General features: G+C 41.9%; 1 protein-coding gene across 1 annotated transcript; it reads right to left on the minus strand.

Moving 5' to 3' along the window:
- Nucleotides 1-26305, minus strand: LYPLA1 (lysophospholipase 1). Its single transcript, XM_061598828.1, has 9 exons — nucleotides 26099-26305; nucleotides 24404-24435; nucleotides 23068-23133; nucleotides 21651-21698; nucleotides 16766-16836; nucleotides 7489-7562; nucleotides 4194-4295; nucleotides 3585-3761; nucleotides 1-2680 (listed from the first exon to the last, which is right to left on the minus strand). Exons 1-9 carry the CDS (start codon nucleotides 26165-26167, stop codon nucleotides 2627-2629), a joined length of 693 nt encoding a protein of 230 aa, XP_061454812.1. The 5' UTR covers nucleotides 26168-26305; the 3' UTR covers nucleotides 1-2626.
- Between the last annotated feature and the right edge of the window lie 1378 nt (nucleotides 26306-27683).

Genomic DNA, 27683 nt, shown 5'->3' on the forward strand with positions numbered 1-27683 from the left:
TACACGTATAAAGGCTTTGTTCTGCTGGAAGAAATTGTTCATGCATTGATTGTTCAGAATTTATTTCACAGTAATGTTAGAGTTTTCAACTACAAGAAAGCCATTTCAACAAGATATTTTTCTATAAACAAATATAAAATCAAGATGTTACCTTAACTTCGTATTTCTACAATTTAGGATAAAGGAAAGCCAAATTAAACTTGTTTATAAAATACCTCAGCCTAAATGTATGGCTTTATTAACATCCTCCTATACAATACATTCTTAAACTATATTAATTTTGAGTGTCAATAGCACCTATTTATAAAAAGATGCATTTTGCAGTTTAATGAAGTGCAATACACCTCACTAAGGCAAACATTTAATTAACAGATCTAAAATATCAAGTTATAGAGTACAGTACTCCTTCAGCAATTCACTGCATTTACATACAATACTCAAGGGAAAAATAAAGGCTACATCTTATTAGGGCAAAATTCCCAATGAAGCCAGTAGTTTTGCCTTTGTTGGCACAACTATGATATACAGCACAATTAAGATTTATCAGCAAGTTGGCAATTAAGTACTTCATACAAATACTCTTAAGTCATCTAATACTGGTAATCAAATCTTGATTTTCAGCAAAATGTTGCATATCTAGCATTCCAAAGTGAACTAAATGTCTTGTCTTGAAGCACTACCATTTTAATTTCAGTAGTTTCACAAATAAGTTGATAAAATATGAAGCTATTCTAATAAATGAAGACATCAATTTTCACTACTGATTTTTAAGAGAAAACTGATCTATTCCATTAGAAATACTTTTTAGCAGACCAACTTCTGTTAATAAAGCAAGGTTCTAAAAAATGTTACACATTACCATAAAGTGGCTAAATAATGACTGACTTACTCTGGGAGCTATAATTTATACAGAAAACTATTCTCTAGTATAAACAGGTCAAGCACTCAGGAAAGTCACACTGGTTCCATATTGAAATTCTGGATACACCAGTTCTTGCAGAGGTCCCAATACTGAATATTTTAGAAGGAAGGCTGAGTACAGAAATGCTTACTACTTTATAAGGACTATTCAGAAAAATCAAGTGGTAAAGCTGTTTCTGAACTGTACTGCTTCAGGCTACAAGTGGAGAGGTGGCATGTTTCAGTGCTCCTTCATTCAAATTCCCTATCCCAGCACATAGGAAATCAGCATGTTAGTGAGATGGCTAGGAATATATGTAGGAACAGTCAAACCTAAAATTATTTCATTTGAAATCTGAAGTTGTGTACTCCAGGAATAGCTTTACTGCTCAGTTCTGCTGATATATAGTGGCCCTCAAGCTACAAAAGACCAAGCAAGGCACAAGGAATGTGATATACAAAGCAGAGCAAAACTAGGTAACAGAAGTACTAAAAGTCACATAACAAGCATCCCTGGTGCACTATAAACTCAACTATAATTTACTATTTAAAATGCCTGTATTGGTGACAGTGACTGGTGTTGGACTGTATTCCTAAGCTTGGATCATGGGCATTGAAAAAGATAATGAAAGAAAATCTAGAAGTAGTAATTTCAACATTAAGAATAATAGGTATGTACCAGCAATGTAATGCTAAGGCAATTAGCAAACTCTGGGGACCTTAGTGATGGCCTCGAAGGGAGAAAAGATGTCCAAATGTTTCTACAAATTTATGACCCCCATCACCAGCAAATCTGCACTACTTTTTCTGAATAGTAGAATAGTACAAGGATTTTGAAGCTTGAGCTATACAAGTTACTAAGGATGCTCTGAGTTTTATTTGTATAAATATAGATTAAAATGGTATATGTTTTAGCTAGTTGAGCAAGACAGAATATTTTATTTTTCTCAAATATTTACCAGGTTATTTGGTATTTTGGGGAGAAAATATCATTTCTGGTTTGACAAAGGCCTGAAGTCTTTGAAACAATTTAAAAGAAAAAGCTACTGCATTGTGCCAAGTGCAAAGAGATAAATTCCTCATTTTTAGAAGCACTTGTCTTTTCACATCAGTGGCTATACCACAGCATCATTCCTGATTTTGCTGTAGCAGAAAAAAACAATTTAAGATAAATTGTTTATAAAATATATATTTTTATTTTAATTTAGAAATTTACCAAGCTACTCAGAGCCTTTGAGAGCTTAAATTTTACAACACTTCAGGAAGTCTTACGATATGCTCATGCAATAATATTAATTAAACTTGATCTTTAAGTATACTTATTCTACTACTGCATGCTTATTGAATTTTACATACTACCCACTGTATGTACAACACAAGAATGCCAGTTTTGCAAGCAGTAATAAAACAGGTTTGGACATAAATTGTTTTCATTTAAACAATTATTTGAAGCAAGAGGTATTCAGTTATCAACAGACAAATTTAAATTTGGAGCAATAAAGGATGGAGTATACCTAATTATATTCTAGCATGCTTTTCCTCTGCCGTACACCTACATCACAGCCAGTGAAGTTTGAAAAGAGCATAATTTTTCAAAGTTATGTGATCTAGTCTTTGCAATGCAATTAACACTGTAGGCATAGAAATGCTTTAGAAATGGCTGCATGAAAAGAAACAATTTCGTACAGTTAATGCTGGTGCATTTAACAAGGCTTCTCACATAGTTTCAGTCAATTGGAGGTAGATGCTTGTCAATAAACTGCTTCACATCCCTCATTTCCTGTTAAAAGAATAAAAAACAGTGATCTGGTTTAATTACCCTTGTATATTGATATTGCAGGAATCAGTATATAAGAAAGCCAAGCATATGGTTGGATTCCTTACAATGCAAGATCGTTCTTGCTCTGAAAAACTTCATCCAGTTATTTTCTATTCAAACTTAAAACATGAATTCTTATTTTACTATACTAAAAAGGGTGTTTTACACACCGTCTGTGCACCATACTTGCAACTGGTTTGGACCAAGGCTGTAATTCTGTACCTGCTAACCTGCAAGTAAGGTCCACTGAACTCAGTGGGACATATTTCTGAGTAACAAATGTATGACTGCACTGTAAATAGTGCCAGGTTCTGTGCTAAGAAAGTCAGAATTCTATTCCAAAGTATTGGGATATTTAGTTAGTTAAATTCACTATACCTAAATATTTGACACCACTTATAAAAAGAGTGAAGCAGAACAATGTTAAGTCTGATACAGTAGTATCCTATCCTTTAACAGTATCCTACTGAAAGAGTAAAAAAATGCTCAACAGCTTTTAACCAGTGCTTCAAAATAAAATTATAGCCTTACAACCGTTTCAAGAGCTTACATATCAATACAGTAGGGCCCCACTCATACCGCAGGTTATGTTCCAGGCCCCCACTGAAAAACAAAAACCACCGGGAAGTGGGGCCCTACTATATTCCAGCCGCCAGGCTCCAGCTGACAGTGATCAGCTGGAAAGCGTGAGCTCCCCACGCTCCAGCTGATCGCCCCGCTGGCGCCGCCATATTAGCGGAATGCCGAAAAGCGGGGCCCTACTTTATGTACTAAATGGATACCAAACAAACATTTTAGATGACATCAGCATTTCCCATTCTTCTCTGATTAAACCATTCATCTCATATTTGTTAAAAAAAAATACCTCAATACACGAACTATGCATCATGCCCGAATAAGTTTTGAAATTTATGTTGCCAGGATTTAACATAGTTTTTAGTGTCTCAGAAGTGACAGAACCAAACATAAGCGGAACTAAAGGATCATGGTCACCATGGCACTGGAGAATGGGAATGTCTTTGTTGACACAGTTGATGGCACCCTATAAGAAAGTTATTAAGATGTTAGAACATTACAGATGAAAAACAAGTTCTTTTATTTTAGCCTTCCAAACAGTTGAATAAATGTCCACTGTCACATCTATCTCATCATTCTATGGGATAGGTTAAGCTGCACACAGTGACTGATCAGCACACCAAGCGAGCTTTGTAGCTGGGTGAGACAAGTCCAACAACATATGGAGTACATGAAACTTGGGTTCATGAAATGATGGTTATATTACTCTATATTCCAGATCTGAGAAGGGACAGGCATAAAGAAATGCACCAAACAGAATGCTCTTTAACTTAGCTGTCTTTAGGCTAAAAAAATAAAAGTACTGTGATAATTCTGCTTCTCTGTCATGAATGCTGAATGCAGAAATATGAGTGGAAAGTAATCAGTTATTTTGAATCTTAAAAGCGTAATATATTACCTGTGGAAATGAGGTCCGCAGTGGAAGCCAACAGCTAAGTGCTACAACACCCCCCAGCTTCTGATGTGTTGTGAGAGCTGTGTACAATGATAAAGCTCCTCCCTAATGAAATAAAAGAGAACGCTAATTACTTATCACACATTGATCAACTACATATGAAAATAGCCTCATTCAAAATGCTGGAATTTCAACTAGGGTTCATTACCAACTTTTAGAAACTACTCAAACATCACATACACATTTTTATATGGCAGAAACATAAATGGGTAGATCTTTATTTATTTATTATTTCATTTGTATCCCACCCTTCCTCCCAGCAGGAGACCAGGGCGGCAAACAAAGCACCAGAACACTTTAAAACATCATAAAAACAGATCTTAAAATACATTAAAACAAAACAGCGTTAAAAACATTTTTTAAAAAAAACAACAACTTTAAAAAAGGGTTAAAAACATTAAAAAACATATTAAGCAATTCTAACACAGACACAGACTGGGATAGGTCTCAACCTAAAAGGCTTGTTGGAAGAGGAAAGTTTTCAAAAGGAGCCAAAAAGATAGCAGAGATGGCGCCTGCCTAATATTCAAAGGGAGGGAATTCCAGAGGGTAGGTGGTGCCACACTAAAGGTCCATTTCCTATATTGTGCAGAATGAACCTCCTGATAAGATGGTACCTTGCAGAGCACAGTGATCGACTGGGTATATATCGGGTAAGATTGTCTTTCAGGTATCCTGGTCCCAAGCTGTATAGGGCTTTGTACATCAAAACTAGAAACTTGAACTTGGCCCAGTAGCAAATGGGCAGCCAGTGCAATTCTTTCAGCAGGGGGTGACATGTTGGCAATATCCTGCCCCAGTGAGCAGTCTTGCCGCTGCATTTTACACCAGCTACAGCTTCCGGACCAACCTCCAGGGCAGCTCCACATACAGCATGTTACAGTAATCCACCCTGGAGGTTACCAGTGTGTGGACAACAGTGGTCAGGCTATCCCGGTCCAGAAACGGCTGCAGCTGTCTCACCAGCCGAAGCTGGTAAAAGGCACTCCTAGCTACTGAAGTCACCTGGGCCTCTAGCAACAAAGATGGATCCAGGAGCACCCCCAGGCTACGGACCTGCTCTTTCAGAGGGAGTACGACCCCATCCAAAGCAGGCAATTGACGAATTATCCGAACTTGGGAACCACCAACCCACAGCGCCTCCGTCTTGCTAGGATTCAGGCTCAGTTTATTGGCCCTCATCCAGCCCACCACCGAGTCCAGGCAGCGGTCCAGGGCTTGCACGACCTCTCCCCACTCAGATGTTACAGAGAAATAGAGCTGGGTATCATCAGCATACCGTTGACACCTCGCCCCAAATCTCCTAATGACCGCTCCCGAGGGCTTCATATAGATGTTAAACAGCATGGGGGACAAGATGGTTTAAAGTAATGGTTCTCAAAATACATGGCATATCTCCTTGAAGCAGCATGCTGTTCTCAACCCCCCCCCAGTCTCTTCAAGTGCATGCCTTATTTGAATCTTTCACTTCCAGCCCTTGTGGTGATTGTAAAACATTTGCTTTCCAATGAGCACTTCCCACAAGCACCTTGAAGCATGTTGTAGTCCACGTGTCCCTGCTCCCTCCCTTCTATTGGGACAACAATGGGCAAAGTAGTTGGCTTTTGGGACATGTGTATTTAATGTAGTAGGGCAATGGTTCCTAAACTGTGGTCTGCAAACTACCAGTGGTTCACAAGCTTCATTCAGATGGTCCACAGCATATTTCTGAATTTGTGGTTTAAGATGGGAGATGGCACATCCATCGCATTAGTCATATTGATTTTTAATTGTATGTTTATTGCTTTTATTTCTTATATATTGCATTTTATTATATTACATGTTGAATTCTATGGCATTCAAAATGTAGTAAGAAATAAAAGAAGCCATAAACATACAATTAAACACCATATGGTATCTAACGGAGCACATTACAATTGCTACAACAGACAGAAAAATTATTAAGGGATCCAGGAAGACTCTCAATGCCTTTCCAGTGGTCTGTGGAGAAAAAAGTTTGGGAACCACTGTAGTAGTGTTTAACATGCTAAGCTACTGGTGAGATGCGAAGGGACAACTATTTAACTTTCTGAATAGACACCGATATTCTCTGTGAAACTATTATAAAACTTTATTTAAAAAAATACTCTGTTACATCTTGCTCTAAGGAATCTCTGATGTACAGCACAGTCAACTATTATAACCCATATACAAAATCCTTATTTACTTAAGCATACTAGTCCTTTATGACAACTTGAGCTCCAAGGGAACATTTCATCTACTGTACCTCTCTGAAAACTATGGCATGCTGTTTACCTATTAATGATGCCACTTATGTTAAGTAAAAATGATAAAAGGTGTGCAGGTAGCTATTCTCTAGTGGCTGCTCCACAGATGGTGCAACTCCCATATCAGAGAGTTTGTCAAGACCAGAGAATTTCTACCTATATTATAGTTTTGCAAGTGTTCATAAGTAGCATGATGCTTATAGGTGAGATAGGCAAGGACAAGCCACCAGGGGTGGCAGGACCATGGGTCCATGCAGCAAGGCCCATAAGGGTGGCAGGCCCACACGGCAAGTTCCAGAGCAGTGCAACCTCAACAGGTGGGTGGGAGGATGGCTGAGGGAGGGGAGTTCTGGTGACCCCTGGGTGGGAAGGAGAGGGGATGGGAGTTCTGGCAACCCCTGGAGAGGTGGGGAGAAGGCTGGGGGAGCTCTGGCGACCCCTGGGGTGGTGGGGTAGGGAAAGGAGAGCCCTGGCGACACCTGAGGGGAACGGGGAGAGCTATGGAGAAACATGGGGGGGGAGGGCTTTGGTGACCTGGGGGAAGGCAGAGGTTGGTGATAGTAGATGGGGTTGGTGAGCAAAGCCCCTAGTAAAAGATATGTTTTTGATTGCACTGAACTATCAATACCAAGTACCTATGGAATGAGCATATATTTATAGCATATTTTACGGATTTGAAAATTGGTCCTCACCCTCAGCTTTGGGGAAAGATGAGATATATATTTAAATAATATGTCAAACCTACATAGGAAAACTCCTATGCTACCACATGCTACACAGCTATGATGAGCATGGGCACAAGAAAGCGTCACTAAAAATGTGCTGTGGGTCTTTTGAAGGTCAAGGAAAAATAAGTGGATAAACTATCTGCTAATGAAAATATGCTAATAATAGCAGGTATGCTATATTATAAAGACTGCCTTCAACTTTCACAGAAACAGTGCTAGATGTAAGAAAGAAATCAGCTTTACCTGAGAAAATCCTCCCAAAATGATTCTGCTTGAGGGTATTCCATTCCTTACCTCTTGCTCAATAAGTGTTTTCACTAAAAAAAAAAAAAGTCAATTGTTAAGGATGATCAAAAAAATGAATAATTGACGATCATGGGGAAAGCCACTGGGAGGGGCTAACAGGTAGAGATGAGCCTCTAGGTTTCCCACCTTACCTTTTCCCTGGAGACTCAGACCAGAGCATTGGGGACTGACATCGCCTTCCTGCTCAGAGGTTTTGGGAATCCTCATTCACACTTGTTCCCACTGCAGCCTATATAGCCTTCCCCACTCTCTAGCCCAGCCTTTCCCAACCAGTGTGCCTCCAGATGTTGTTGGACCACAACTCCCATCAGCCTGAGGCTGATGGGAGTTGTAGTCCAACAACATCTGGAGGCACACCGGCTGGGAAAGGCTGCTCTAGCCACTACCCTCCAGTATGAGATATAGATGGCTGGCTGCCTTTCTTGCCTTTGAAGTTATACAAAGTTATACAGGGATGTGGAAACTGTGGACCTCCAGATGCTGTCAGACTAAACTCCCATCATCCCGACCACTAATTATGTTGACTGGGCTGATAGGAGTTGCAGTCCACAGGTTCCCCAACCCTGTTCTAGGCCATTATCTTGTCCCCATATCCTGCATCCCCCAGCTACTCCACAGTAGTGAGGCCTGCCAGTACAGGAATGGGAAGCCTGTGGCTCTGAAGATGTTATTGGGCTACACTCCCATCATATCCTCCTGGTTCTGATGGAAGGAATGGCAGAATATAAATCAAATAATAAATAAATAAAACAAAACAAAATATCTTATCATGATGGCTGATGCTGATGGAGTCCAACAACATCTGGAGGCCTATAGGTTACTGTGATGCGTCCTTCCCTGGCTCTCCCTGTCAGGTTCCTACCTGCTCGTGGTTACTGCCTGTCTCTAGGCACCACCAGGGACTCCACCAGTCCGGACCGCTCTCTCTTATGGTTTCTCTCCCCGCTCTAGCACAGATCTCAACAGATCCCCCTGCTAGGCAACCACCAGTAACGTCCCAATACTAGTATTCCCAGAGACTCTGAATACTGGTATTGTTATTCTCTTCACCGCTGCCACCATTTGTTACAGTTCCCCTTCAGCCTTGGTCATTACCTTACCCTCCCTTCTGGTCTGTGAAACCCCAGCCAAGGATCAGGCCTTTGGTAAACCAAATTAAGTATTTATTACAGATAACAAAGCTAACAAGATTAACAAGATTTCTTCTTAAGGCACATAAGCATATGGTTTTACTCAATACTAATCCGAACTCCACCCCCCTCCTTCTCCACTCTCTCCTGGCAAACAACTCTCTCAAACCCCACCAAGCAATCCACTCTTTCTCTCTTCCCCCCCCCATTCCACTCTCACTCTTCCTTTTATACATTCAGCCATTTTAAACACTCAGCCAATCATCTCGCATTCTACTGCCCATTCACTTCCCCTCCTCTTTCACTCCACTTACCATGTATCTTCTAAAACAACAACACTTACCATATATACATTAATATAGGAACATCACATTTCCCCCCCCCCCCTTAAACAACAGCAGAGTATTATTCCTGTTCCAGGATTTATACGTCGCGTTAACAAATAAAAGTCTCTATGGGGAAAATGTCTTTCTTTGTTCCTCTGTCTGGTCACGTCACTGCAGTCCCAGCCACTTGCCTGGAAAGTCCATCGGCCAGTACATTGTCCTTGCCTTTGATGAACTGGAAGTCCACTTGATAGTCCTGTAGGGCCCAGGACCACCTCTGCAGCATAGTGTTATGGTTTTTCATAGTCTGCAACCATAACAAGGCCCGATGATCCATAGTCACTGTGAATCTTCGTCCCCACACGTATGGGCGCAACTTGTTCAGTCCCCACACGACCGCTAGGCACTCCTTCTGGACCGACAAATAGTTTTTCTCCCTCGGCGTCAGCTTGCGACTCAGGTACGCCACTGGATGTCTGGTACCTTCTCTCTCCTGTAGCAAGACGACTCCCAGCGCCAGGTCCGACGCATCTGTAGCCACGATGAATGGTTTCTCATAGTCTGGTGCTATTAATATGGGTCCTTGGCACAAGGCTTGCTTCAGTAGATCAAAAGCCTTCTGACATTCATCCGTCCATACCACACGCTCAGAACACTTCTTCTTTGTTAATTCATGCAAGGGGGTTGCTATTTCCCCAAAATTTCTCACAAACTTCCTATAAAATCCAGCCACACCCAGAAATGCCCTTACTTGTTTTTTGGTTAAGGGGATCGGCCACGCTTGTATTGCCTCCACCTTGCTCCATAAGGGGGTGATTTTCCCACTCCCCACCTTATGTCCTAAATAGATTACTTCCTTTAGTCCAAACTGGCATTTCTTAGCTTTTATTGTGAGGCCTGCTTTTCTTAAGGCCTCCAATACTGTTGTCAGGTGTTGGACATGCTCAGGCACCGACTTGCTAAAAATGGCCACGTCATCGATATAGGCCACTGCAAAATCTGACATGCCTCGCAACACAGTATTGATTAGCCTCTGAAATGAACTTGGTGAGTTCCTTAGTCCCATGGGTAAGGTCACAAACTCATATAACCCATCTGGTGTACTGAAGGCAGTTTTGGCTCTGGATTGCTCGTCTAGTTCCATTTGCCAAAATCCTTTACAGAGATCTAGTGTAGAGATAATGGTTGCTGCCCCCAATAACTCTAACATTGCGTCTACCCTAGGCATAGGATACGCATCTGGGACAGTAATTTTATTGATTAGCCGATAATCAATGCAAAACCTTGTCGTTCCATCTTTTTTTGGAACCAGGACAATACTTGAGGCCCAGGGACTGATGGATTCCCTGATCACTCCTAATTCCAGCATCTCTTCCACCTCCTTTTTGATCTCATTCAAAACTTTCCCATTCACACGGTACGGAACAGATCTGATTGGGGCATGATCTCCAGTATCAATGGAATGTATAACTATACTGGTTCGGCCAGGTTTGTTGCTAAAGAGATTCCTATAGGTTTTCAAAACTCTCAGAATCTCTTCTTTTACTTCCTCCTCTACCTCCTCTGTCCATTCCACTTGATCTACCCCTCCTTTGTCTTTGCTTTCCTGTACCAAATCTGGAAGTTCAGGCCCACTTCCCTCAGGGAATAAGGTAACTTACAACACCTTTGCATCCCTGGTATGGTAAGGCTTCAACATATTTACATGAACCACTTTGCTTTTGTTTAATTGGTCTGTGGTAATTACATACGTCACTGTGTCAAGCCTTTCTCTGATGGTATATGGTCCTTCCCAGTTAGCCTGTAATTTGTCATGTTTCCTGGGTATGAATGACATAACCATATCTCCCACATCATACACACGTTCTCTGGCTGTTCTGTCATACCAGTAACTTTGCTTCTCCTGTGCATGACTCACATTCTTTTTCACTACTTCCATCATTGATGTTAATTTATTGCGGAATTCCAATACAAAATCTACTACAGATGTTTTGTACTCTCCCAGGGTTCCTTCCCATGAATTTTTTAATAGTTCCAAAGGTCCCCTCACTTTTCTAGTGAACATGAGTTCAAAGGGTGAGAAGCCTGTTGACTCTTGAGGGACTTCTCTGTATGCAAATAAGAAGCATCCCAAACGTTCATCCCAGTCTTGTGGGTGATCTTGAATATAGCTTATCATGCCCTTCAAAACGCCATTGAATCTCTCTGTTAACCCATTAGTGGCGGGATGGTAAGTAGTGGTCTTTAGATGTTTTAGACCACAACATTTCCACATACATTGCATCACTACTCCCATGAATACACTGCCTTGATCCGTCAGCACTTCATGAGGGAAACCCAGCCTCATAAAGATTTTTAATAAAGCCTCTGCCACTACAGGGGTTTCTACAGATCTTAGTGCTTCTGCGTCTGGGTACCTGGTGGCAAAATCCACCACCACCACTAGATATTTCTTGCCATGCCTTGTGGGTTTGGAAAAAGGGCCCACCAAATCTATCCCCACTCTATAAAAGGGTTGTCCAATTATAGGAAGGGGCTTTAAGGGTGCCTTAGTCTTTACTCCACTTTTTCCCACCTTTTGGCATATTCCACAAGATAGACAATGTTGTTTTACATCTTTGGAGATGTTTGGCCAATAATAGTGTGCCGCCAATCTCCTCTTGGTCTTTTTTATTCCCAGATGTCCTGCACATGGGACATCGTGGGCTACCTCTAGCAATCTGGTTCTGTATTTGCTAGGTACTATTAATTGCTTCACTGGTTCACATTCATCCTTTCTCTCAGTGGGCATCCACAGTCTATATAAAATCCCATTTTCACACACAACTTGATTCCTCAGTTTGTCAGTGAAAGGAATCTGTTGGGTCAGGGCTTGTTCCTTTATTTGATTCAAACTGATATCTTTATGCAGCTCTTCCCTGAATTGCTCTGCTTCTTTCCCAGAGACCACTTGATACAATTTGTCTCCTTCAACAGGCCTGCTAGTGGTTGCTATGGTGACCTGAGGCTGGTTAACAGATTCCACCCTGTTTGTTTCAGCCCCCCTTAATATGGCTTCTTTTTCTCTGCCAAGTTGCTGTCTGGTCACTACATAGATCTTTCCTTGGGCGCCCATTACATCCCTTCCCAGTATTACTGGTTCTTGTTGCTGGGCATTAATGCCTACTTTATATTGGCCCTCTCGGCCTCTCCAAGTCATATCCACCAGGGCCACAGGCAAACTTTCTGGTTGACCTCTCACTCCTTGGATAGTCACAGTTTCCTGAGGTAATATTACCTCAGATTTTATTAAATCTGGCCTCAGTAATGTCTGAGCGGCACCAGTATCAAGCAATGCCCAATAATTTGCCCCTTGTACACTCACTTCCTCTCTCAGACTTGAATCAAGGTCTGTTACTTCTGTCCAGTTTATCTGGCAGAACTGAACCTTTTTCGCTGTTTCTAAAGCCTTGGGCTCTGTTTTCACTGTCCTTGTCTGAGCAGGATTACTAATGGGGTTGGCAACCTCACATTGAAAACGTAGGTGCCCCGGTCTACCACATTTGTAGCATAATTTCTCCTCACTTTTAGGGTACACAGATCCACTCTGGGGTGTCCTGTGCCCTTCAGATTTTAATGGAGGACTCATTCGCTGTGGTACCACATCCCTTCTGCCAGCACTATATGGTCTGGGTTTAAACTCTCTTGATGTTTTCCCCACCCAGCCAGTTCTATTGGAGGCGAAGTGATCCGCCAACTCTGCGGCCTCCTGCACAGATGTAGGGGAATGGTCTTTGACCAGGAGCCTTATTTCTGGTGGTAACTGATGGTATAATTGATCCAGTATCATGAGGCTTTTCACCTCTTCCACTGATTGAGCTTTGGCACTACTCATCCACTTTCCAAATATATCCATCAACTTTGCTCCCAGTTCCACAAAAGACCTCCCTGTCTGTATCTGGCAATTTCTGAAAAGCTTTCTAAAATAATCAGGCCCCAGTCTGAATCTTTTAAACACTGCTTCCTTGAATTCAGCATAGGTGACGGGCCTGTCTGAGGGGAAATATTGGTATACCTCAGCCAATTCCCCTTTAATCAGGTTTGATAAATACTGCATGTATTTATCTTCAGGTAGCCCCCACAACTGAGCTGCTTTTTCAAAGGTGCTGAGGTAAATTTGAGGATCTTGACCAGGCTCATAGACAGCAAAGTCCTTTGGAGTAATTTTTATTTTTGCTCCATCTCTGTCCTTTCTTGTTTCATCAGAATGAAACTTCTCTCTTTCAAATTTTAACTTTTCTACTTGTAATTCGGCATCCACTGCTCGTTGCTTCTCCCTCTCCTCAAACCCCATTCTCATTCTCTCAGTTTCCATCTTCAACTTCTCAGCTTCTAACTCTCGCTGTTTATCTTTTTCCTCAGCCTCTAATCTTAACTTCTCTCTCAAGTACTCTATATAAGCGGGATTGCTTAAATATCCTTCTGGGGTCTCTTCTCTGACAGGTTGTTTTTGCTGGGCAGTTGCAAATCCTGTAAGTGCTACCCTCAATTCATCTACCCCTTTACCCTCGTGAGGTAAATTGAATGTTATGCACTTCTCCACCAGCTCCTCTCTTTTCATTTTTATATATTCAGCCATGGTGTTTGAGTTCACTCACTCTTTGCCACACACTCTTTGCCAGTCACTCTCACAAGAAATCTTGTTTTGTTATTTCTGTTTGCCACACCACTGTATCTGGATTCTCTGTTGTTCGTATCCCACCGCTACTGACACCACCTGTGATGTAGTCTCCTTTGTTCGTATCCCACCACTACTGCCACCACATGTGAGGCTTCCTTCCCTGGCTCTCCCTGTCAGGTTCCTACCTGCTCGTGGTTACTGCCTGTCTCTAGGCACCACCAGGGACTCCACCAGTCCGGACCGCTCTCTCTTATGGTTTCTCTCCCCGCTCTAGCACAGATCTCAACAGATCCCCCTGCTAGGCAACCACCAGTAACGTCCCAATACTAGTATTCCCAGAGACTCTGAATACTGGTATTGTTATTCTCTTCACCGCTGCCACCATTTGTTACAGTTCCCCTTCAGCCTTGGTCATTACCTTACCCTCCCTTCTGGTCTGTGAAACCCCAGCCAAGGATCAGGCCTTTGGTAAACCAAATTAAGTATTTATTACAGATAACAAAGCTAACAAGATTAACAAGATTTCTTCTTAAGGCACATAAGCATATGGTTTTACTCAATACTAATCCGAACTCCACCTCCCTCCTGGTAAACAACTCTCTAAACCCCACCAAGCAACCCACTCGTTCTCTTCTCCCCCCGATTCCACTCTCACTCTTCCTTTTATACATTCAGCCATTTTAAACACTCAGCCAATCATCTCGCATTCTACTGCCCATTCACTTCCCCTCCTCTTTCACTCCACTTACCATGTATCTTCTAAAACAACAACACTTACCATATATACATTAATATAGGAACATCACAGTTACCAATCCTGCATTATAGGTTCCTTTACTTCCTCCTAGAGCAGAGATTGGGAAACTCACACATGCAACCCTCCAGGCCTCTTTATCTTGCCCTGAAGACTCTTTCTGGACACCCCCTTCCTGGCCATACCTCTTCTCCCCAGGCCACACCAAATACCAGCCCTGCTTTGCAGCATCATTGAGGTTTTTTGTTTGGCTAGAATGTGTCCTTGAACTTTGACTATTATTATTATTATTATTTATTTATTTATTTATTTTATTTCATTTTTAAACCGCCCATACCGAATAGCTCTCTGGGCGGTGTACAAAAGATTAAAAGTACAGAAATACAAAATATCACAATAAATAAACTGAAACAAAGAGATTTAAAATTGTAACATTAAACGCATTAAAATGCCTGGGAGCATAGCCAGGTCTTAACCTGGCGCCGAAAAGATAGAAGCGTCGGCGCCAGGCGTATTTCTTCGGGGAGGCTATTCCACAATTCGGGGGCCACTACAGAAAAGGCCCTAGATCAAGTAACTGTCCTCCGGGCTTCCCGATGGGTTGGTACCCGGAGGAGGGCCTTAGACGCTGAGCGAAGTGACCGGGTCGGTTCATAGCGGGAGAGGCGTTCCACAAGATACTGCGGTCCCACGCCATGTAAGGCTTTATAGGTCAAAACCAGCACCTTGAATCTGGCTCGGAAGCAAATAGGTAGCCAGTGCAAACGGGCCAGAACAGGTGTTATATGCGCTGACCGGCTGGTCCTCGTCAGCAGTCTGGCTGCTGCGTTTTGCACTAGCTGAAGCTTCCGAACTGTCTTCAAGGGCAGCCCTACGTAGAGTGCATTACAGTAATCCAACCTAGAAGTTACCAGAGCATGAACAACTGAGGCGAGGTCATCCCTGTCCAGATAGGGGCGTAGCTGGGCTACCAACCGAAGGTGGTAGAATGCATTCCTTGCCACCGTGGCCACTTGTGCCTCCAGAGACAAGGAAGGATCGAAAAGAACCCCAAGACTACGAACCTGTTCCTTCAAGGGGAGTGTAACCCCATCTAGAACAGGGTAAGCATTATTATTATTATTATTATTATTATTATTATTATTATTATTAAATAAAACAGCTACTAACTAAGAAGATTAAACATATTAAGATCTATGTGTCTGGAAAGGCTTGCCTAGAAGTTTTAAGCAGGCACTATTATTTCCCAGTGTTTGACTGCTCAATTGACTAAATCTTTTGACTGCTAAAATGATCAACCTTACAGCAACATGGGAATAGAAACATTAGTACTGCCAGCTCTCCCTGGTTCAAAAAAGTAACAGAAGACTATGGGGAAACCACAACCAAATGACCGACTCAAAACTGAAAAATCTGGGAGTAAAACAAAGTACTGAAGTTGAAGAGACCAACCAGATTTGTTATTAAATTATATCCAGCTGCATCATGAAAAATGACTTTTAGCAAGACTCATGAAGAGCTGTGATTAAACGCTGCATTGTAAACTGCTAAACGTTAGCATGAAGGGAGCATAGGGAGTTATTTGTATCAATCCTAACTTGTATCCAACAGTGTCACTCGACTGACAGAAGGTTTCTGTGAGTGGAAAGGCAAGGGAAGTAATTTTCGCTTATTCTCCTTCAACCCCTATTCCACCTAAATGTGATCCAGAGGGTTAGGGAACTCTCTGGGGGGAAATTACGGAGGCACAGGGGGCTGCAAAGGACATAGGGAATAGCCAAATATTGACTCCCTCCCTCCCTCCCCTTCCCTTTCTGCTGAGGAAAGCCTTCTATAAGTGGAGCAACATTGCTGCATACAAACCCAGATCAAAAGCAGAAATGTCCTAACTATAATGCCACAAATTATGACAACACCCATTCCATTTAGATTGTAGCCATGTGTTCTGGAGACAGAATAAGAACGGGAACCTTTTTTTCCCTCCGAGAGCTGCACTGTGTTGGGGAAAAGTGAATAGGAGGGTCCATCCTGGCAGTAGGTAGGGCCCAGATGTGCCAAAGTAACACACAGCTTCTGTGCTGTGCAATAAAAAAGGAGTCCATTTTTCAGTGTACAACACAGGAAGGCAGCAAGCTTCCCATGAAAACGAAGAGTGATTTACCTCTGAATAGCAGTTGCTGTGGAGCACAAGAGGTAAGAGTGCTGCATTCACATTCTGCTAGTGGGCTTCCTATAGGCATCTGGATGGCCGCTGTGGGAACAGGATGCTGGACTAGATGGGCTTTTGGTCTGACCAAACAGGGCTATTGTTTTGTATCAAACATAACATTGTTATTGAACATACCATTCTCTGAAGCTTGCTTAATCCCAGCTTCATCTTCCTGTGAATCTGGAGCAAGTCCAATAATATCAAACCTTAAATGAAACAATTATTAAGCTATATTACTCAGGTGGCTACACAATAGCAACTTTCAGAGCATGTGTTAATATAAGCCATATAGGTTCAACCCTGTATTAAGTGGAGACTGAATTATGAAGCACTAAATTGTATATAAAATGCATATGTGTTTACAGACAGAAGACTGGCCCTAACAAAATATATTTTGGAGTCTTTAATCATACATTTCAAAGCAAGAGAACAGTGTGTTTTCAAAAACATCAGTCATTTGAAGTTGGACCTACAGGATCATGTAGATAAATTTGGCTGAAAAAGTGTTGAAGCTCTACCTGGTTCCCATTATTATAGCATGTGCAGGAAGTGGTAAAAGAAAAATTAATCCACAGCATGAGCAGGAGAAAGCCTTCTTTCTTTATACTGCAATACATAAAGGGATTTACTGGTGGTCATAATGGTGACAAAGCCTTTGGCACTGACACATTGTGTCTTAGAAACTTTTACAAATACTCTAAGTGCTGAAAGGAAAGGAAGGTAGCAGCTGGGTCAGAACTCAGAGCTCACATGGGCTGTAGCAGCTGTAGTCAATGTGGTGTCTTCCAGATGCTGAACTACAACTCCCATCATCCCTGATTAATGGGCAAAGGTGGCGGGAGGTGGGGCCCAACAATATTTGAAAGGTACCACATTGACTACCGCTAAACTATATAAACAGGTAGAGCTGTGTTAGCAAGACAGGCAAACTGAATGAGAAGAGGTTTTAGGAGACTAAGGTGCAGCAAACATAAATGCTAGGTGACATAGTCAATAGCAGACTGACATACAGGAACCCGAGGGGAAAGTAGCTAGAGGAAGGTGCAGACCCCAGAGACAGCTGATGAAGTAAGCGGCCAAATGAACAGACATACAGGGCCCTAAGGATCAGGAGTTGTATATTTCTGGCAGGAAGGTATTTTTGAGGAAAAACAAGTGTTGGTCAGAAAAGAAATGTGGCTAAAAGCCAAGAACTGTCATGAGCCCTGTGCAACATTCCTGGAACTATGAACAAGAAGAGAAAGATAGAGGATGGGACCCAGGAGAGGGTCCTAGTGCTTTGCAACAAGAAATTGTTTGAACAGAAGGATTCAGCACCTTTATTTATTTATTTATTTGATTGATTGATTGATATCCCGCCCTTCCTCCCAGTAGGAGCCCAGGGCAGCAAACAACAGCACTAAAAACACTTTAAAACATCATAAAAATAGACTTTAAAATACATTAAAACAAAACACCTTTAAAAACATTTTTTTTAAAAAAGCTTTAAAAGCATATTTTAAAAAAGGGTTTAAAAACATCTATTGTTTAAAAAAGGAGGTTTAAAAACATATTAAAAAGCAATTCCAACACAGACACAGACTAGGATAAGGTCTCAACTTAAAACGCTTGTTGAAAGAGGAAGTTCTTCAGTAGGCTTTTTAGACTATCACATCATCCCATCAGGGATGGAAATGGGCCCTGGGAAGGTGCATTGCATACTTTCCTGGCATCCTCCCAGAACCATAAATGATCTTCAACACTTTCTGGGATTTGCCAACTATTACAGATGATTTATAGCCATCTTCTCCAAAATGGCTGCTCCTTTAACAGACTGTATCAAAGGTTCAGGATCTTTCCAGTGGACTGAAGCAGCTCAACAGGCTTTTAAATACCTTAAAATGCTGTTTGCCTCTGAATCTACATTACAACATGCTGACCCTCATCTCTCCTTCATGGCTGAAACAAATGCATCAGATGTAGCCATTGGAGCAGTGTTACCAAACATCCATTTCCGCATTACGTACATTCCAAGTGCTCAAAACCAGAGCTTGGAAAAGTTACTTTTTTGAACTACAGCTCCCATCAGCCTAATCCAGTGGCCATGTTGCCTAGGGCTGATGGGAGTTGTAGTTCCAAAAAGTAACTTTTCCAAGCTCTGCTCAAAACCATAGAGCTGATGTGCTCTCACAAGCTGGAATACAATGTACCTAAGGAAGAACCCCCTCTTTGTCACATCATACCCTTGGACAAGATCATGGCGACCACTTGTACTGATCCCTGGATTGAAGAGTTGCAAGTCACCAAGGAATGAGACCCCTTTGCTCAAGAACAAGTATGAGAATTATAAAGTCCCTCTCAGGAAATTGAGCCAGGCTTCACAAGAGTGGGAGGGCTGCTCTATCACTATGAGGCCTTGTATGTGCCCGCAGAAGAATTTTGGGCCAAAGTACTGAGGCAGTGCCATGATAATCCTACCACTGGCCACTTTGGAAAGTTCAAGATGCTGTAGGCGGTTACATGAGAACTTTGCTGGCCTCAAATATGACATTAAGTGGAAAAATAAGTACAGACTTGCCCTACCTGTATGAGGGTTAAACATGCCTCTGGTCAACCAGTGTGTCCACTGGAACGTCTGTCTATGCCTGAGGGGCCTTGGAGAATGGTGACTCTGAACTTTACTACAGACCTACCTCCCTTGCAGGAAAATACTACCATCTTGGTTGTGGTAGACACATTCAACAAAATGGCTCACTTCATTCCTTGCACTGGCCTCCCTACCGCCAAAGAAAGGACCAAATTGTTTATTAAACAATTATTCCAGTTGCGCAGCCTCCCCAACCTGGTCTCAGATCAGGGTCCTCAATTTACCACCTGTTTCTGGTGTGCCTTACTGCAGTTGCTGAAAACTGAATTTTGACTATCTTCTGCCCACCATCCTCAGGCAAGATGGGCAAACAGAAAAACTTAATGCCACCCTTGAACAACACCTCAGCTGCTATGTCAACTACCAGCAGAACAACTGGGTGTCCTTGCTACCCCCGGCAGAATTTGTCTATAACAAATACTACAGGAATAACTGGAGAGAGCCAAAGCTGCCTACAAGTGGGCAGCTGATCAACATCGGCAGCCAAGTCCAGAAATCTAGGTGGGAGATTGAGTATGGTTCTCAATGTGCTACCTGTCAACTTCTACCCTGTGCCACCTGTTTGAAAAAAGACAATTGGGACCATTGGAAGTAGAAGCACAGATCAACCCAGTGGCCTATTAACTATGTTTGCCTCCATGTAAATTCACCCAGTATTCCACCATTCACTAGTGGCACTACAGAAATGACCTCACCCGTATAGGGAGCCTGAAACTCTTCCTGTACTAGTACTGATCGACAGACAAGAAGAGTATCAGGTTGAACAGATCCTTGATTCTCACCATCACAGGGGGACGCTGCAGTACCTGATGCACTGGAAAAGCTTCAGACCAGATGAACAGTCCTGGGAAGCAGCTCCTGACATCCATGCTCCAGATTTGGTGAGGTATTTCCACGAACACTATCCTGACAAACCTAAACCTCAGGACTGGGGGAAGGACTTGGGCAGGAGGAGGGATGATATAATGAGCCCCACAGAATGTTCCTGGAGTGATGTATAAATAGAGGAACATGCAGGATGAGACCCAGGGGAGGGCCCTAGTGCTTTGCAACAAGAAAGTGTTGAAACAGAAGGCTTTAGCACTTTTGACAGTGACAGCTCTTCCCCCTTAGCTCCAGTTACAGCAAAGGGAATGCTGGCTAATCAAAAGCCAGCCCCTTCTCCTCCCCTCCATCCCCTCTCTTCGCCCCAGCCACAGGCACTGCATGCACCTCTTCTGGACAAGGAGAATCTTGATGTGGTGCCACTACCACCCCAGACACACAGACAACTGTGCTGGCAGGCTGAGTTGGCCCTTACTTTTCCAACTCGGAGTGCTCGCATCCATGCACATTCCTGTTCTGTGACACCTTCCTAATGCAAGTAGAAAGAGCCCGCCTGAACCTACTTAAGGGTTGTAAGGGTGTGTGTCTAATTGCTGCAACAACATCTTAGCTTTGAGTAGTCTTGCCTAGTTATGCTGTGTAGAGATGTAGAATCTTGTGTGACCTGTAAGATGATCCATGAAGTGCTCTCAACTGACATTTTTCATTAAACATACTGGAGAAAAGTACACCAATGAGTGTGAGTCTGATTCCAATGTGCTTGGTCAAGACAAGAACATACATGGGAGCATTACATGGCAGCAGGAAGATCAAGGATTTGAGGATACATTTGGATAGATGGCATTGAAGAAAGGAGAGACAACCTTCTGGGAGAAAGGGTGGGGTATAAATTTAAAAAATAAATAATAAATAAAAGGTGGGACTAGGATTAAGCTCACACATGGCTATAGTGGTCACTTTTTCTGGCAGGGCTCTTGTGCTTTTAAGCACTTCATGAATGATCATAATGTGACAGTGCTTTTCTACCACTGCATCTCTGGGCTAAAAAAAGTTACAGCTATGCATTCCTGCCTGTCATCCAGCTTTTAAAAATGTAAGGACCTCCATATGGGCAATTCTGCTTTAGGAGCTTTGAAACACACCTGACATCAGATCAAAGCTGAGAAGATTCTTGTGTCTTTAATATAGGCATAGAAGACACATTTCTAATTAGAACAAAACAGCAAAATCTTCAATAAAGGGAGGAATGCAAAGCAAACCCTGGACAACGCCGTCTCAGTACCCCAACCCAGACTCTATGTGTTAAAGGAGACACCAACATAACGGGTAACAACATTCCTGACTTTGTCTATGTGGCAGACCAAACTTAGGCCTCACCGCTTTCTCTTTAAGGGCTACAGACCACAGAAAGGACACAACTGTGACCATAGGTCATTAGTTTTCTATCATGTACTGTGTGAAATTAAGCTACTCTCCCTTGCCTTCAATAGCCCTCTATTGCATGCTCAGGTATACAGAAGGCTACAAATCTTAAGAATGCTTCAAAATCATTTTAAATCCACTACTTACCAAGACGGCATAGCCATGTTCATGTTTAGAGAAACTGGCATAACTGGCCTGGAAATTGGGGGAAAAGATTTTCTTTAAAAAATTAAGAAGAAAATTCAAAACAACCACTTCTGTATTTTGGCATACATAGGACTAATTTAACTACATCTGCTTTATGTTAACAGTACCATCACTAACTCCTGATATGACCATAATGATAGACAGACCTTCTGGGAGAGAATCTTCGTAGCTGGCAGGAATAGGAAAATGTATTCCCTGACCCTCCTACCTCTATCCAAATGCCTGCCATGTCTTGGGCAATAAATATGGTAACCCTTCTCTGTTAGTGCTATGTGAACCATATGTACTTCTCCACTTGTGCTCACTGAGGCACTGCAAGCCAATATATCATTTCCTGGGAGTTCACACAAGTTCTGTGTTCCTGTGTTTGTTTCATCCTGAAACAGAAGACATGCCATGGACTTATTCTTCCCCATCTTTTAAATCTGCCGCTCCTTAAATAAGGCTAATACTAAGCAATTTGATCAAGACTTTGGGGTAAGGAGGTATTTCTATTCCTGAAAGATTTCACTTTGTTTGGCTTACTAGGACAAGGCAAGATAATACAGTAGGGCCCCGCTTTACAGCGCTTCACTTTACAGCGATTCGCTAATGCGGCGGCTTTCAATCAGGGAAAGTCCCCGCATTAAGGCGCTTGTTCTGTTTTTACAGTGGCTTTTTCCATCGCGCGCCATTTTGACGTCATTTTTGCACGACGTGTCCCATTATCGTCAATGGGTCCCGCCCTCACCTATGTAAGGATTGGTGGGGGCATGTCTAATTGCTGCAATCTCTTAGCTTTGAGTTGTAATACCTGATTATGGTGTGTAGAGGTGCAAAATCTTGTGTAATGTATAAGATGACCCTTGAAGCGTTCTAGACTGAAGTTTCTCATTAAACATGCTGGAGAAAAATACACCAGCACATCTGAGTCTGATTTCAATCGGCTTGGCCAGGACAGTATGAGGAAATTAATAACACTGCGGGAACATCTCTTGAATGCATGCAGCTGAGCCCAAGTTGATTTTTGTAACAATTTGTTTGTCTCAAGCAGCTAGGAATTCTAGGTACAGGTAACCAGAGCTTGGAAAAGTTACTTTTTTGAACTACAACTCCCATCAGCCCCAACCAGCGCTGGCTGGAGCTGATGGGAGTTGTAGTTCAAAAAAGTAACTTTTCCAAGCTCTGCAGGTAACCAAACACTTATCTGTATCAGTGGATGTGTGATGGAACTTTGAGAAGAAGAGCTGAATGTATAGCAACTCCTTGTTTCTCATAGAAAATCTTCAGGATTCTCTTACCAAACATCTATCTCCCATCTAATCTTGACAAGGGGGTTGCAGGAGGAAGACTAACCCAAAAGTATTAACATACTTACGCATGCGGACAAATATACTTTATATGTGGGCTTTTGATACCAGCAAATGCTTCTGCCCACCCGTGCCTATTGAAATACACAGGAAAAAAAACTATCATTCAAAATATTCCAATCCCATTTATGACCAAATTAAAGTTTTCTGATTCCCATTAGTCTCTCAAAACCCAGGACAGTATAGACAGAATAGGACTATTACTAACCCCAAATTTATTAATGCAGGGAAAGCAAAATAAAATTCAGCAAAACAATGCCAAATTTAGACATCAGATAAACAGTTCAGCATTTGAAGACACTAAATTAAGATAAATGTTCTGGTAACCAAAGCAATGTTCTTCCAAGGAGTAGACTGCATGTAGTACCTCAACAGCACTGTCTATATTTGTACCTTTTTACAAGACCACGATCAAGCATTTTCTTCCATCACAAACCAATTGATTTGAATATGGCTATCTAAAGTCATTAGTTATGTTAATAATTTAATCTCTCTTTTCAGGATGTAAAACCCAGCACCACAAGATGGGTAAGTTTCTAGCAAAATTACTTTTCTGATTTGATTTCAATCAGACTTCCCATTCTGCAATGTTTAGTTCACTCTAAGCAGATACAATTCTGTAGTTTATGCTGTCTGCCTGGCAAAGATTTGGATTCCCACCTCTACACTGTATAGAGAGTTTAGTTATTTGAAAAGTAAACAATTGTTACTGCAGTCAGTTAAAGTGCATACTTGTTAATGACATATCAATTTTAAAACAAAAGATCTGATGTTTGGCATGAGCAATAAGAACATGTAGCTTTTGGTACCTCAAACCACACTAAGGTTGCAATTCTGAATAGACTTATTAGCACGTAAACCCCATTGAACAAATATACATATTACTGCACTGTTAAGCAACTATAAGATAATCACTTCTGTAGGGAGGAGGTATAAAGAAATTCCATGTGAAAGAAAAACATTGGAAGAGGTTTCTTGTTTGTTCTTTTCATGACTTATTTCCTGCCACTAAAATCAGGTGACAACCTGCTTTTGTTGTTATGCGCCTTCAAGTTGATTACGACTTATGGCGACCCTATGAATCAGTGACCTCCAAGAGCATCTGTCATGAACCACCCTGTTCAGATCTAACAACCCGCACATAACTCTAAAAAAATGCATTCTATAGCACTATTCACACATTTCGACCATTAAACTGAATCTTTAAGCCCCAAAGCATACATAGAAAAAAGCTAATGTAGATCTGACTGAGGTGGGAATTCAACATATAGCATATTTCCTTGTAAGTAGTAAGATGTATTTTCAAAGGCTGAGATGATATAGCAAGCAAAATATTTTACTTACCCAGTATCTCCTAACCCATGAAGAAATATGACCTGGGAGTAAACAGCACATTAATTACATCATTCCTTTAATGCTGTGAGACACATAGAAACTGCTCATGGGTGGTCCCTGCTACAAAAATAAAAAAGAAATAGTGCTGGGAACTGTTTGATACCAATTAGTATCAAGGCTATTTTAATGTTTTTTGTGTTTTTATTGTGTATGATTTTATTGTGGGCTGCCCTGAGTGCCCTATTTTAGGGTAGAAGGGCAGGACAGACAGGCAGACATCATCATCACCATCTTAATTATTATTATTATGTAATCCTGTTCTAATTTGACTGTGTAGTAAGGGCTATGTAGCAAGTTTGTCAGCTGGGAACAAAGCCAGGGAGTTCAGAATCACTAGGCAGGAAGCAATTGGAAGCTGATAGATGCTCTGGAGGTTGCATCCTTACTCCTGCCCTCAAAATAGAACTTTAGAATCAAACTGGCCATTTGTGTGTCTTTTACAGAAATGAATAGTTTTTGTTTATACTTTCCTTTCCTTATAATGAGCACTCAAGGATATAGGGCTCCACCAGCCTAATTAGTAGTAGCTTGTGTTGCTCATCAAGTTTTTAAAAATAAAAAATTGACATATTAAGCAACAATAAAAGCACATTCATAGCCTTCATAATTCAAAGTTTTAAATTATTTTTATCAACAAGCAGACAAAGTGCTTATTTGGGACACTCCTGCATGGAAACTGACACTAAAATGACTTAATTAACTCTCCTTCACACTTCTGGTTATTCTGATGCAAGTGTGCATATTCCAACACTTTTGAAAGAGACAACAAAAGGTGATGAAAGATTTTGTTGCAACCAAGCCTGTCACTTTGAGAATGTGAACATGTGGTGGCTTCCCAAAGCCCTTTCAACAATTTATCTGATTCCTGTGACATTCAGTTGTGATTTTCCCATCTGCCCACACAGGATTTGACACCAAAACCGTGAAATAGTACTATTTTTAATTTTGACACAGAGATTACTACTTAGGTCTTGCTCAAACTCATAAATGGGATGGCATAATCTGAAGCAAGGAAATGACCCAAGTGACTGCATTGTCCTAATCCAATTTTCCAGTGCACTTCTAGCGCAAGCAACGCTTTGCTCTACTCAGAACATACTAGTGAAATCCAATTCTAAGCTTTCCCAGACTTTTTTTAAGAGGGGGAGGGAGAGAACCAGAGGCTGTAAAAAAGGAAGTTATTTGGTTTCTGTAAGAACTGTATAAATGTATAGACTAATATATCTGCACTGTTGATCTACTACACCAGTATATGATCTACTTACATTGCATATTAATATTATTACAGATTTAAAGGTTAAACCCTATTACCATGGCTTTACCTAGAAGGGGGATGGGCGGCACAAGGGCATGACCGCCCACCAGGAGACAAGGGAGGGCGCCGGTCCAAAGGCCAGGCCAATGACAGCTGCAGAAGACGCAGACTTTCTCTGACCGGCCCGGGAGAAAGGGGCTTCCTGAGCTGATCGTGGGCACGTTTACTCAAAAGCAAGTCCCGCTGTCGGTGGGGTTTACCCCCAAGTAAGTGTGCTCAGGAGTGCAGAAGTGAAGCCGCAAGACACCTCCAGGGCCCCTGCATAACCAACTCTTCCCCCGCATGATGAGAATCGTCAGGCGCTGCTCTCGCCTGTTCACTTCACTCACCGTGGCGGTGGCCTTCCTGGCGGCCGGGACGATGGCTGGTAACGGGGCAGACATGTTGTTGCCGCACATACACTGGACTCTCCTCCCGCAGCGGCCAGTGAGAAACTGTCAGGGAAGGAGGGAGGGGAAACGGGCGTGGCGGAAGAACGGATTGGAAGGAGGAAAACGGGGAGGAAGATCAGCAGGACCGCCTTTCCCGCCCCTCCACCAGAGCGCGTGTGCATGAGTTTGTCCTCTTACGTAAGGCGTCAGCCAGCGGTAATGGCCGTTAAAGGTGTGTGCGCGCACGCCCGCTCGTCCTCTAAAGCACCGAGGGCTCTTTGAAGCGCTCGAACGTCTACTTTCTTTCCATTGGCTGGATTGAGCCTAGATGGCCCGCAAGGGCGACTACGTGTGGGATCTCTAACAAACACAGACTTTTTGTTAACGTTGTTTTAAAAGTTCTAGACCGACTTTTGCTTTGGCTGCAGACCGGACTTCCTGATTACTTTTGACGCTGTTTTTTATTTTTTCTCTTTTAAAGCAGAGATAGGGAACCTGTAGCTTTTCATTGTTCTTAAGCTTTAAACTCCTTAGCCAGATGGCCCATGGTCAGGGATGATGGGAGTTGTAGTCCAGCTAATACGGAAGCCTCACAGGTCCTCCGTCTCTGCTATAACGTAGCAAAAAAACTAAGAGGCAGACAAAGTATGTGTGTATTATGTGCCTTCAAGTTGATCACGACTTATGGCGACCCTTATGAGTCAGCGATCTCCAACAGCATCTGTTATTAACCACCGTGTTCAGATCTTGTGCGTTTAGGTCTGTGGCTTCCTTTATGAAATCAGTCCATCTCTTGTTTGGTCTATAGGGGAATACATAACCAGATTCATTTCATTGAATGAAATGAATGAATGAAAATGAAATGAACATAACCAGAGATTTTGGCTTTAATCTTCTGAAAGGATAGCTGCCCAGTGAAATCGGTAGATTAGGAGGAAGGGCGAGATATAAATTGGATAAAAAAATAAAATCTGGGATATTACTGTAGGTTTGTTTACATAAAAGGTATCTCCCCCCCCCCAAAAAAAAGAAACAGGAGGGATTTGGATTTCAGCTATTTTCTAACTTGGGTTTTATTATAAATAATATATTATGAGATTTAAAAATATATATTTTTAAAGCTGCCTTGGGAAAGGTTTTTTTAAAAAAAGGCAGATTATGAATAACACAAATGGCTGAATTTGTATTAGATTTTGCACTGCTGGGCTAATTTTTAAATGTTTGGAAAGAAAAAAAGATTTCTCCCTAGGTACACAAAATATGAAAGAGCATGAGTTGTCCCCTTTATTGCTGCCTTTTCATTCTAGGTGGACTTGAACCACATTCACACCACACATTTATGCCTCTTTACACAGTTATGCCTTCCCCCAAAGAATCCTGGAAAGTGTAGTTTGTCAAAGGTTAAGGATGCTGAGAGTTGTTAGGAGACCCCTTGTTGTTTGTTGCTATGTGCCTTCAAGTCAATTATGACTTATGGCGACCCTATGAATCAGTGACCTCCAAGAGCATCTGTCATGAACCACCCTGTTCAGATCTTGTAAGT

Source organism: Rhineura floridana, chromosome 1 (genome assembly GCF_030035675.1).
Source record: "Rhineura floridana isolate rRhiFlo1 chromosome 1, rRhiFlo1.hap2, whole genome shotgun sequence".
Classification (NCBI taxonomy): domain Eukaryota; kingdom Metazoa; phylum Chordata; class Lepidosauria; order Squamata; family Rhineuridae; genus Rhineura; species Rhineura floridana.

What these genes read in the sequence shown, in the direction of transcription:
- LYPLA1 (XM_061598828.1), bottom strand. Translation starts at nt 26,167, where the DNA reads ATGTGCGGCAACAACATGTCTGCCCCGTTACCAGCCATCGTCCCGGCC. An exon ending in AAGTATATTTGTCCGCATGC is followed by an intron (nt 21,699 to 23,067) that starts GTAAGTATGTTA and finishes CCCAATTTCCAG; the next exon opens with GCCAGTTATGCCAGTTTCTC. An exon ending in TGCATAGTTCGTGTATTGAG is followed by an intron (nt 2,681 to 3,584) that starts GTATTTTTTTTT and finishes TTCTTTTAACAG; the next exon opens with GAAATGAGGGATGTGAAGCA.